This window comes from Manis pentadactyla, chromosome 4, assembly GCF_030020395.1.
Source record: "Manis pentadactyla isolate mManPen7 chromosome 4, mManPen7.hap1, whole genome shotgun sequence".
NCBI lineage: Eukaryota > Metazoa > Chordata > Mammalia > Pholidota > Manidae > Manis > Manis pentadactyla.
In genome coordinates, this window is record NC_080022.1 from 17,250,420 (window position 1) to 17,263,668 (window position 13,249).

The 13,249-nt window shown below is 48.1% G+C and overlaps 1 protein-coding gene across 2 annotated transcripts in view; it reads right to left on the reverse strand.

Annotated features, from left to right (window-relative positions):
- TCEA3 (transcription elongation factor A3) overlaps window positions 1-13,249 on the reverse strand; it is a 42,010-nt gene that overhangs the window by 17,671 nt on the left and 11,090 nt on the right. For both annotated transcript variants that reach the window (XM_057499837.1, XM_057499838.1), the window contains exons 5-7: window positions 11,181-11,243; window positions 1,904-2,067; window positions 1,658-1,719 (exon numbers count right to left, since the gene is read on the reverse strand). In XM_057499837.1, the coding sequence (XP_057355820.1) occupies window positions 1,658-1,719; window positions 1,904-2,067; window positions 11,181-11,243 (289 nt within the window). The remainder of the gene's footprint in view (window positions 1-1,657; window positions 1,720-1,903; window positions 2,068-11,180; window positions 11,244-13,249) is intronic.

The window sequence follows — 13,249 nt, forward strand, 5'->3', positions numbered from 1 at the left end:
GACAGGGCTGGAAGCCAGACCCACTCCTGACAGTAATGCTCCCTCCACTCACCCGGCAGGAAGTCGCCCCTGACCACCAACCACAGTGAGTTCTCTGTCCAGACACTGCATCCCAGACAGGTCTCCCACCCCCTCCTCCCTCCTTCTCCATCCTCTGGAGGAGCTCAGGGAACACAGCCCATTTTCTTGGTCTCCTAAGCCAAATAGAATCAGGAAGACAAAGCCTTTGCTGGGAAAAACTGTATACGAGAAAGAGATGGTGGGGAATGTGGGAAACAGCTGACTTGCTGGAACTGGTGGGAGGGAAGGTGGTATTATTTCTTTCTTTCTGTTATTATTGTTTTAATGTTGTTGGTACAATAAAAATGTGAAAAGAAAGAATATGTTACAATGCATTTGCAAGCCAAAAAATTTGTTTAAAAATCTGTTTGGGATTCCTGGAGGTGTGTGTCTTCTTGTCCTGTGGGGACAGCAGACCCGGCAATCCTTTCACCAGCCTCAACCTCGCTGTCTGCACTTTCTGAGGTCCCAGAGGAGGCCGAGATGGGGTGCAGGCACTGGGGTCACTGACCGCTCGGAGGAGCCCAGTGAGTCCCACACCTGCCGTGTTAGGCCAGGGCTGGTCCAAAGAAGACAGATCTTTTTTAGAACACAGAGCATTCAAGCCCCCAAACTTATCCTCCCCTCAACCGTCCACCATCTCAGAACAAAGAGTTAAAAGGCTGCTGCGGCCCTGAATTCCTGCCCTTCAGAAGAGGGATGTTCAGAGGAGGAAGAGAACAGGCCTTCTGAGGGGGAGTGCAATGATGTCCACCATCACCCCCTCTTGCTTGAAACTGGACTTGAAGGTGGAAAGGGAGATGTTTGGAGGGATGACTGTTGCAGAGAAAACAAGGATCAAGCTCCTGATCGTTCTGATACCTCGTGTCTGTGTTCCTGAATTAACTGGAATCATGAAAATCAAGAAGTGCTGGTTAAAAATTAAGTGATGGTGGAGGGAAACTTCGAGGAAATGAAGGTGGGCCTCAGGCAGGAGACAGCAGGTTGGCCCCTGCCCCTCCCCAACAGACCCCACTGGGCTCCCTGGGTAAAGCCCAGGAGGCCTCAGAGGGTCACTCCCGCCTCAGTGTGACTCTCAGACCTTCAGTCCGCTTGGAATTCTGTCCCCCTCCCTCTACACCTCTTTGACATGCATAGCATTGTCCCTCCAGGAAAAGATATTCCACACATTTATTCAGTGCACAGTAGGGAAATATATTTTGCCCCCAAAAGAAAAATATTTTGGAGGTAATGGGCCCCCTATCACATGGGTGGTCAAGCCCCCTTTCAGGCAGTGGGAGGATGGGATATATAGGAAGAGCTCAGGACATGGAATCCAAAGACCAAGGTTTTTAGTCCAGTTCTGACACCCAGCAGTTCCTAAGCCTCAGTTTCCTCATCTGTAAAATGGGAATAACTGCCCCTGCCCCACAGAGGTTGTTATGAGAATCAGCATAGGTAGAAAGTGTCAACTGCCTATCACAGTGCCTGCTCCATATCAGGGAGTCAAAAATGGAGCTGTTATTATCAGAGGCTGGAAAAGGGGGAAGGCTGAACATGAGAAATGCTGGACCTGCTGCGGACAGTCCAGACACCCACAGCCCTGACACAGCTCAAGGATATGATCTTCAATTTCTGATGCCATCTTGTCACAGTTGACTCCATAGTCCTTGTAGTCATCTAAAAGAGATCCAGGAAACACAAACATCAGCCAGACATGACCTTGGCCATGAAGCCTGCTTGTGCAAGGGACTACAGCATCCTGCAAAACCCCTGTGGTGCTGAGAAGCACGCATCTCATCTGACCTTGGGAGTCTTTCCCTTACCCACACCCCCCACCCGCCGCCTGCCCAGGCCCTCTCACCATCCGCCTTCAAGGCTGCTGAGAGCATCTCCACACACTTGTCCCGGACAGAGTCCCCTGTGAGATAGCAGGGCGCCAGGAGGCAGACAGATGGGGCAAAGGTGGGGGTGGAGGGACTGCTGGGTGTTTTGGGGCTCTCTGCTTTTGATCTGCTGCTGTTTGATCTGAGGATGACAATCAGTAATAGACATGTTGATATTAAGCAAACCAAGCAGTTATTGATTGCTATTCTAGTGTGTTCTTGGGTAATTGCCTTTAATCCTCATAGTAACCCTCTGATGTAGGTGGTATTTTGGGCACTTGGCATGGATCATCTCATTTAATCCTCAGAACAACCCTATGCAGTTGGTGCTATTCTTATCCCCATTTTAGTCTCACATTTGAAAGTGAATTTTAAAGATAGATGCATTAAATAATTTGACTGAGGTCAAACATCTGGAAACCGGCAGGACCAGAACCGACACCCAGGCCCTCAGCCGACCACAGGGCCCTGCCGGTTACAGAACGATGCAAGAGCACCAGTGAGCATATGACAACCCATCAGGCACCGTGCTAGCTGCTCTTTCTCTAAGCTTGCATTAAACCATTTTCTCACTCATTCAACAAAGGCTTACTAGGCACCCAGTCTCCAGGTCAGGCGCTAAGAGCAAGGGGGAAAGCAGACAAGTCAGAAAAGCTCCCTCCCTCAAGCAGCCTACAGTCTAGTGAAATGGAATTTCCCACCAGTTAAGAGGGCTGTTTTAACCACATGCCAGGCAGTTTAGGAGCATTTTCTAATTAAATCCTCCCAGCAGTCCTAGGAGGTACATACTGTTATCATCCTCATTTGCAGATAATATAAGAAAACAGAGTTACACTGCTAAGATCTGCCTAAAGCTACCACTGAGATTTGAACCCAGATCTGTCTGATTCCAACACTTATGCTCTTAGCTCCTATGATACCCTGCCTAAGAATAATCCCATTTTGGTTTGGGCTTAAAAAACTACAAATATATATACATATATGCAGATTGTTGGAAGGACAACCAGGTGTCTTTTCCTCCTCTAAGCCACGCTCGGGCTACTGTAACAAAATATCATAGATTGGGTGACTTAACAACAGAAATTTCTCACAGGTCAGGAGACCAGGAAGCCCACTGTCAGGTTGCTGGTCAGTTCGGTTTCTGGCGAGAGCTCCCTTCATGCCTTGCAGAGAGCCACCTCCCTGCTCTGTCCTCACGTGGCAGAGAGGGAGCAAGGGAGCTCTCAGTGGTCTCTGCCTCTAAGGACACTGATACTATCGAATCAGGGTTCCACCCTTAGAACCTCATTTAACCTAATTCCCTCCATAAAGGCTCTATTTCTAAATAGATTCACACTGGGGTTTGGGGTTTCAACATACAAATTTGGGGGCGGGTCACAAACACTCAGACTATAACGCTATGTTAACAGCAATTATCTCTTTGAGATGGGATTACAGAAGATTTTAATGTTCTTCACTTGCTTATACATATTTTCTAAATCTTCTCTGAAGAACATATCTACTTTGGTAATGAGAAACTCTTTCTTTGTTGTTGTTTTCATAACATTTGACAATCATGAATGGTCACTCTGTGCTGATGGCTCGGACAGGTTTCCTGCTTTCCTGTTCCCAAGGAGCTGCCAGCAGAAAGTGGAAGTGATCCAAGTATTGGGTTTCTATTGGTAGATGAATGGAAAAACAAAATGTGGTAAATAATACAACGAAATATTATTCAGCCCTGAAAAAGGAATGAACTCCTAAAATATGCTACAACATAGACAAACTTTGAAGACATTATGATAATGAAATTAGCCAGATACAAATGGACAAAGATTGTATAACTCCACTTACATGAAATACCTAGAGAATCAAATCATAGATGCAGAAAATAGAATGGTGGTTGCCCAGGGCTGGGGGAACTGGAGAGTTATTGTTAATGGGGACAGCGTTTCAGTTTGGGATGGATGGACAGCGTTTCAGTTCTGAAGATGGATGGTGAGATGGCTGTACAACAGCGTGAAAAATGTGTTAATACTATTGAAATGTACACTTAAAAATGGTTCAAATGGTAACTTTTACTTGTCTGGGAATTATTTAATCCTTCCTTCATATTTAAATGATAAAAATGGGTAATTTTTATGTTATATATATTTTGCTATAATGAAATCTACAGAGCAAGTTCAATGAATAAGAATAGCCACAAAACCCGAAATACGCGATAACTGATCTGTCTTTTATATTTGATACATCATAATACATTTGAAATGATAAATATCTTTTCTCTCATGCTGAAAAAGTTAAAATGGCAATAATTTCATTCTAAATATCACACTAAAAAAGGAGAAAAAAAGAAGAAGGAAGTGCTGATGCACGTGACCAAAATAACCAGGCTGAGGCTCCAACTTCAAGTGTTTTTGGTCCGTTCGGGTCCTCTTGAAGAGGGTGCTGGGCAGGCAATGTAACGAGAGGCATCCTCCAGCGTCCTGGTGGTGGCCCGAGCCCGGTTCGCAAGGCCAGCCCTCACCGCAGGGCTTAAGAAACACTCAGACAGGTCATCAATTTGGTTCAAGAAATTCAGCAAGGGATAGGGAGTAGGAGTTGGTCACCAGAGGAGTGGACAGGAAAATGCATTCTTGGCATAAAAGCACTGAAGTGTGGAAGTCCATGTTTTGCATGGGCAATACTGAGGGTCTCAGGGCAGCCACAGCATGAGGGTGAGGAAGCTGGAGGGAAAGTATATGGACAGATTCTGGGGCTTTTTAAGGATGGTAATAACAAAAGCCACCATTTGTTACCATGTACTGCCCCATTTTACAGATGAGAAGATGGGTAATAATTGTCCAGCTCGCTCCCTTATGCTGCTGTTTCTGCACTACTGAGAGTTTTCTGCACTAATCTTGCGGGGAAGGCCAGGTAGCCAAGATGTCTCCACCTTCATCTCTTGGCTCTTCCCAGTCTTCCCTTTTAGTAACCCATCAGGATCTGCCAGCAGCCCTCATGCCTCCTAGGAAAATCTGATTCATCAGAGTTGAAGAAATTAGGGTCCCCTCCTCCACTCCAGGGAGCCCTTGTATAAGGTCCCAAAGGGCTGCTTGGTTTCCTCACCCAGGGGGTCCTAGTCACATGATCACTGGGCTATTTCTTGGAGTTGTGCAGTGCACAGACTGGGCAGCTGCACCAGCTCTAGAGCTATGGATGCACTTGTTCCCTTCAGGAAGATGATGCTAGCCTTCCGAAAGTCTCCTCGGGCCTGAGAGTGGGGCTGACTGAGTAGGCCAGGTTTCCCAGAGTCAAAAATCTGGGGTTACGAGAGAATCCCATCCAACATCCCGCTGAGCACTCTTCCATGTAGATTCTGTCGTCAATCTCCTTATTCTCCCCACCCTTGCTGTTTGGCCTGAATTTCGGTCCCTTCTGTCACTACAGACACTCTCGCACCCCTGGGGCTTTTGTTTTCTCTGGAGCTTTGGGGTTCCTTGAAAGTGCTGCCACAGTAGTGGGGGGAGTAGGAGAGGGAAGGCTCTGCCTGCTCTTATTAAGGTTTACATTTTGATTCCCCCAAATTTTATCCAAAGGAATTCCCTAGCTTTTTTTTTCTTTTTAATGCAGTTTGAATCTCCCCATTCCAGACTGACTAATCCTGGATTCCACACAACCCTGCCTGACAATCGCGTGGCCTGGCAGGGGTGCACAGGGATGGGAAGCTCCTGGAGTCTGGTTTCAGCTAGAGGGAAAGGTGTGGGTGAGGTAAACCTGGGAAGGGTATAAACTCTAGAGTCTAGAGGCTGCCTGCAACCAAAACGAATCTCCCTGTACGCAACCCTAGTCCAGGCCACAGGCCTCTCATCTTCACAGCCACAGCATCCCTAAGGTTGGTCTCCCTCTACATTCTCTTGCCCGTTTTATAATCTATTTGTCACTTAGAAGCCTGGGGAATCCTTTCAAAAATTCACAATTGATCTCATCACTTCCCTGCTTCTGACCCTCTAATGGCTTCCAATTATTTTCAGCCTAAGGTCAAACTCCTCCCCATGGACTCCCAGCCCCTCCATATCTAGCCCCTGCCTCCCCTCTGGCCTAATCTCATGCCACGCTCCCCTCACAGTTCATTGAAACCCCCACACTGCCCTGCTTCTTTCTGTTCCTTAAACACACTTGTCACACCCACCACAGTGCCTTTGCACTGGCTGGTACCTCTTCTCAGAAGCCTCTTCCTCCTCCAGGTTTTCCTATGACTGGTCCCTTCCCATCCATTGAGCCTTGGCTCAAATATCACATTCTCAGGGAGTCCTTCCCTGACCACCCCAGACAAGGGACTGTCCCTGCCCTGTAACTCTAGCACATGACCTGATTACTTTCATTCATAGCACTTATCCAAGTCTATAATTAACTTGTTTATGTGTTTATAAACATTGTCTGCCTCCATCTCCAGATTACAGGTTCCAGAGTATAGGGACCCTATCGGCTGTCTTCCAGCACCTGTAACAGTGCTCCAGGTGGCACTTGGTGAATCTTTGTTGAATGATATAGGATAAGTTGAGGGAGTTGGCCACAAAGAGATGACAGGCACACCCAGGGGGTCTAGACAGAGCTGAATTGGGCAGGAGGCAGGTCCTCTTAGGAAGGCCAGTGGCCCCACTCCCTGGACTTGGGAGATCTATCTCTGAGCCAAGATCTGTCAGTTCCCACAGCCTGGGCCAACCCATCTCCTATAACTGTGATGGAGCCTCAGATTCTCCCTGGTGCCGCCCCTCACTGACCCGTGTGCCCCATCACTACATCCTCAATGTCTAGGACTCACCTGTAGGGAGCTGGCAGCAGGGAGCCTGTAGAATGCTGCTTGGAAGGAGGCATAATGACAAACAACAATCACGACAGTTTTCATTTGGGGAATGCCTACCCGGAGGTGTTATATTTATTAAGAACTCAGGTTCCAGAGCCAAATTCCTAGGTGCAAGCCCCGACACCACCACTTTGCAGCTATGGGGCCTTGGGTGAGTATCTTAACCTCTAGGTGTCTCAGTTTTCTCACAGGTAAACTGGGGATAACAATAGTATCCACTTTATAGAGTTGTTGAGAGGATTAAAGCACCTAAGAGAAATCTGGTAATGAAGTATTAGGCCATTTGCATGGATTACCACATTAAGTGTATTATTACTAAGAATTATGTATTTATTGAGCATTTATATGGGTTGGGAACAGGGCTGAGCATTTCATTATATCATTAATCCTCACAATGACCTTGAAAAAGGATCATGATTATCCCCATTTTACAGATCAATGGCTGAGGCTCACAGAGCTTAAATGACTTGCCAAGGTCATTCAACTAGCAAATGGCAGGGTCAGACCACAAACCTCAGTGTGCCTGCCTTTCAAATTCTTTTCAGCACATCTCACTGTGTCTCTGAAAAGCAGAGAGTTTTCCAGAGTCCCCGTCCCCGGGCTAAGCTAGGCTGCTTGCTGCATTATTTCCCCACCTTCTGTCAGGGCATTCCCAAACCCTGGTCCCTCCTCTTGGCTAGTTGCTAGCTGGCTGGCTGGAATTCGTGTCTGGGTGGCATTTCGGGCAGCCACGTTCATTTTGCTTTCAATGCACACAATTAGCAACTGCAACAAATTTCAGAGAGGACATCACTGGCAGAGGAGGGGTAAGGGGTTGGATTTATCAACAGCTTGCTTCTGCAACCCCGATGTGCCAGCGCCCGCACCAGCCAGGGGTCTGACATCGTCCAACCCTTTGAAAATACTCCCCTCGGCCGAGGTCAGAGCAGAGGCACCTGGAGGCCCGGCTTGCTGCTCCTAAGCGCCACCTGGAGGACAACTCAGTTACTGCATAGCCAAGCATGAGTGAGTGCTTGGTAAAAACAAGTCAACCAGTTCTGACAGCTGGGTCCTAAGGACAGCTGATAGAGTGTAACCTTCTCTCCTGTCACAGCAGTGCCCTTTGTGATCTGTTCCCTGTTGCTCCAGTTACAGTTCCCAGAGCAATGCTCACTGATACTACCACACAGTTGCATGTGCCATTCCCACTCCTGGGACGCCCTCTCTTGGCTTGTCTACCAGGCAAACTTCTATTCATTTTTCAGTTCTCAGCACAAATACTCTCTTCCATAAAGTCTCCTTTGACTTCGCACATTATCTTGAGACACTCTTCCTATGTTCCCACTGTGTGTTATACTTTCAAAAACTAAGTATTTTGGTGTTTGCCTCTACACTAGCTGTATGAAGCCAGAGATCACGAGTTTAAATCTTTGCTCACACTGAGAGATGGTTTCCTAACTGGTGGGCTACAAATGCGGGTTTTTTTGCCCTGTTGTGTCTTAGAAAAAACATGAGTACATTGCCAATGTTTAAAATTGGGAGTTTCACATGAAAATCTACATGTCCAGCTTTCTTTAACAAATTGGGAGACACGGCACTCTGGGTCTGCAATTCCATAAAGCAATAACCAGCTGGGACTGGGTCGTGGGTGCATCCTTTAGACAGGTGGCTTGCCATGTCTGCAGTGTGTACACATGCCCCTGACCCCTGGAGGATGTTGAATTTGCAAGGAGATGCTTAACAAATGTGATCCCTGAATGAGTGAATGAATGAATGCATGGATGGATGAATGGATGAATGGGTGAATGGGAGAGATAAAATAGAGAGGTAGAGAGCTCAGGAAACAGTCTGGATAGTAGATAAAGTGAATCTCCAAGACTTGCTTCGGTTCCTTTGGGTTCCCCACCCCCAATACTGAGCCAGCAGGAAATGGCACACGGCTGGAAGGACAAATGTATTCTGCTTGACTGACCTTCAGCGAAAGAATGTATTATGGGAGGGAGCCAGGAGACTTCCAGGCCAGAAGGCAAAGTCAGGAGAGGAGTATGAAGGTGTAAATCCTCACACAAATGTTGAATGTTTTTATTATAACATCAGACTCGGAACTAGATTAGTGGCCAGTGTTTCATCTGGGAATAGGACAATCTTTCATTATGCATGCATGTCCTTTCCAGGACACTTAGCACCTCTGGCCCCTGCCTGCTAAATGCCATAGTGCTCCTCCCCTCTCCCATTACAGGCTGCATGTTTGTGGTTCCCCAACCCCCGAATACACCTGTTGAAGCCCAACCCCCAGAAGCTCCAGCCCCTTTGGAGGTGAGGCCTTTGAAAGGTAATTAGGTTTAGATGAAGGCAGGGCCCCATGGTGGGAATATCATCCTTATAAGAAGTGCAAGAGAGACCAGAGTGCACTTGCACACACACACACACACACACACACACACACACACACACCCTCTCTGTTATGTGCAGACACAGGGAGACAGTGGCCATCTGTAGGCCAGGAAGAGGCCCTTCACCAGGAACTCAATTGGCTTGTACCTTATTTTGCACTTTCCAGCCTCCAGAACCATGAAAGATAAATGTTTATTGTTTAAGCCACCCAGTTAGTCCATATTTTGTTTATAACTGCCCAAACTGACTGAGATACCCCCAAATCATAGTGACAACCAAAAATGCTCTGTTGAGAACCACCGGTGTAGAACCAGGATGACACTGGAGTTTCCGCTCCTAGGCCTCACTCATGGCAGACTCTGCTAACTGACCCCAGACCTCTCCTCAGAGGGAGGATACAGGCTCAGACCCCCATCTAAGCAGCAGTCCAGAGAGTGTTCTCTCACCAGCTGGAGCTGGCACACTGCTGCCACGTTGGCACTGGGCAACTCAGCAGCCCTGTCACATCCCAGGTCTTTGTAAAGCCCTAACCAACTTATTTTTTGTGTGTGTTCTCTTCTTCCAGTGGTAGTCTTACAGTACAATAGGCCTGAAATAACTGTGTATCTACTACACAGACTCTCCTAGAAGCCAACACCCTTGCTGTCCCACCTGGTTGCCCCAGCATCCAGTATGGCCTCTGGATCCTGATCATTTGCCTTGATCCACTGCTAAGCCACTTTCTGGCTGTTTCTCCTGCTCTGACCACTGACCTCCCTCCTGGACCACAATTCACACTCACTTCTTTAACCACAATCTCTCCTAAGTTTGTGGCTTCAAATGCTAGGTACATGCGATTGATTCTGAAATTTATATTTCCAGCCCAGACTTCTTTCCTGAATTCCAGCCTGGTATAACTTAACTGCTTATTCAATCTCTCCACCTGAATGACTAGTACACTCGTCAAATCCAACATACCTAAACCTGCACTCTTGATCTCTTACCACAGCCTGACTTACACCCAGCCTTCCCCCCCCCAGTTAGAGGCCACTCCATCCTGGAGAGGCTCAAGAGAGAAGTCTTGGAGTCATCCTGACTTCTCATCCAGTCTGTCAGGAGATCCTGTCAGCTCTCCCTTCCAAGGGTACCTGAGTCCACACTTCTCCCCACCTCCACTGCTGCCACCCTGATCCAAGCCACCAACATATCTTGTCAACACTACTGAAACAGCCTCCCGGCTGGTCTCTCTGCTTCTGCCCTCGGCCCCAGCAATCCATTCTTGGCACAGCAACCAGAGGGATCCTGATAATGCCCACACCTAATGCCCTCCAGTGCCTCCAGTTCCAATATGCCCAACGCATCCCCCTCGCCCCCTTGCTGCAGCCCCACTGGCTGCCTCACCACCCTTGACCCTGCCAGGCACCCTCCCACCTCAGGATCCTTGGTTTAGAATGACTCCAATATCTGTATGGCTAATTCCCTCATCTCTTTCAAATTTTTGCCCAAAGAGGGCTCTCCTGACCCCCAGGGACCATCCTTCGCAGACCCCCCACTCAGCTCTGTGTTTTCCATAGCACCTGTCACCTTCTAAACCACTGCACAACTTACATGTCGTCTGTCTCCCGCTATTAGAATAACTGCAAGGATTTTTGCCTCTTCTGTTCACTGCGGTATCTTTGGTACTTAGAATGGTTCTTGGTACAAAGTAGGCCCTCAAAAAATATTTGATGCATATATGAGTTGATGATTTACACTATTCAGGATAAAGATCCTAACCAGTTTAGCCCAAACCTGAAGATTCCACTCCAAGTATAGGCTCTCAAGACCCCCTATCCTACTGGGTTCAACTTGACCTGAGAATGTTCCCCAGACAGCGATGGGGTGACAGGGACTGGTCAGCCACCCCAGTGAAGGAGGCATACCTGTGACTCAGTCTTACTGTGTGGGTCCTAGAGTTTGGAGACAACATAAGGTATGAATTTTCCTCCTCGTCCCTGCCTTGGGCTTCCTGCATGAAAGCAGAGAGAGGCACACGTGCTGGACAGGACCTCTGGAACGGGGAAGTCCAAGGCGTCCTTTACCTTTCCATCGATGGCCTTTTTGGAGAGGAGGTGGCTGAAGACTTGGAGTCCACAGAATCTCTCCTGAAAGAAGAGAAATTGGAGATGAGACTCCCTTGTAGGCTAGCAGCAGTACTGATCTAGAGAGATGAGGGACGAGGGAGAAAGCATCTGGGGCCCAGCCTGCTGGGCTGTGGATGATGGAGCTCACCTGGGCCACAGCTGCAACTCGGGGCGGTGCTGGCTCATCACCCCCACCTACCCTCCATCAGATGACGCAGTACATGGGAGGGAAACCTAAAATGTGCCAGACTTGTTACATGTGGCATGTCATGTGTTACTAACTATTCCTAACTAATTCTCAGCAGGCCCTTCTCCTCCCTGCTGTCAGGCAGGCCTTGGCTAGCTAGAGTCCGGGAAGATTGCCTGTTCTCAGGAGGCACCAGGAAAGATCAGCTTCCGCCTTCCCTGCAGGCACCCTAGGGGGAAAAGAGGAGAAGAACAAGGGCCTTGGAGATAGAAGAGCTATGTTAAAATGGCAAGTGAAAAAGCAGGGTGCAAAAGTAGATGTATACTGGGCCTGAAGTAATGCAAGAAAATCAATGCCTAGGAAGAAGAAATTGAAGATTGAAAGAAAGTACACCCAAATGCTAACCATGGCTGTTTTAGGGTAATGGGATTAGAGGTGAAATTTGTGTTCCCATTTTCTAAAACGCATGTAGCTACATTCTTTCCATTGACGTATATTGCATTTTCCATTTTTCATTGGTTTCATAAACCTAACTTGTTTGGAAATTGTAAACCATCCCCACTCCCCAGCTCTCCCCCTAGCTCTCCTTTTAATTCCACTGTATATAAGTATATATAATATTATATATATTGTCTGACCAGTTCCCCTTAAATTCAGGAAGAGCAGAGTTCGGCGGGGTTTGTTCACTGCGGTGCATGCTGTCTGTGCTGGGCCCGTGTTCCCTTGGGCACTCACCCTCCCAGGGCACCAAGACCCAAGGGCTTCCTCCTGCCAGCTCCCCGGGGCCTCTGCCTGAGGGAGTTCCCCATGCGGCCAGCACCAGCGGGCAGGTGGGCTCGGAGTTAATGACCCCAGGAGCAGCTCTCCACCAGACACCTGGGGATTGGTGGATAAATACCCCAGCTTCCTTGGCCCTCAAGTGGGTCAACCTGAGGTGTGTTCTCCACTGCTAGCAGGATTCCCCAGGGCGACAGGATTGAAGTCCTGGCCACTCACCCAGTAACCTGCCCACTAACACACCCTATGCTGGCTTCATTCCTTTCCTTTCTCACCCCCTCACTCATCCATCTGCATTTCCTGAAATCACTTTCCAAATAAACCCCTTGCCCTTGAAGCCATGTCTCGGAATCTGCCTCTGGGACACCCAATCCAATAAGTTCACTGACTTATCCCAAGCGAATAGAATAGTGCCTGGCATGCAGCAGGTGCTCTAGAAATATTTATTGCTGAATGTTGTAAAGTCAAAGAGTACAGGAATATGAAAACTAAAAGAAGTGGTAAAAGAAACCTCCCCAGAGGTAATGCTATTAAGTTTAATGTCTTTTCTTTTAGATCCATTTCTACATGCATACAAACATCTGTAACACTGATCATTCTAAAAAGGGAGGCGATGACACGAGTTGCCATCCCAGCCCTGCCCCTGCACAGGTCATCTTCTCTGAGCATCGGTCCCTCCTCACCTATCCAATGGGGAGAAGAGCACCTAACTCTCGGGGCTGGCTGGGAAGAAGACATTAGATCGATTATGTCCTTACAGTGGTTCCCAGCACAAAGAAGTACTCAGTGTGATGCTCCCTACTCCCAGGCACCTGATTTCTGGTTTTCCAGATAGTGCAGGGTTCCTGGATGGATTTCCAGCTCCCACCTCATCCTCCAGAGGGTCTGGGAGAGAGTGGGCGAGGCAGCTTCAGGGGCCAGCCCTAATTATCCTGTGGGCCAGACCACCCAGCTATGGACCCACACCCCAGCTTAAACACAGGGGGAAGCAGCAAGGGCGACCCTCCTTCACATGCCCCTCCGATTCTACACTGGGCCCTGCGAGTTCCTCTGGGGGGGTTCC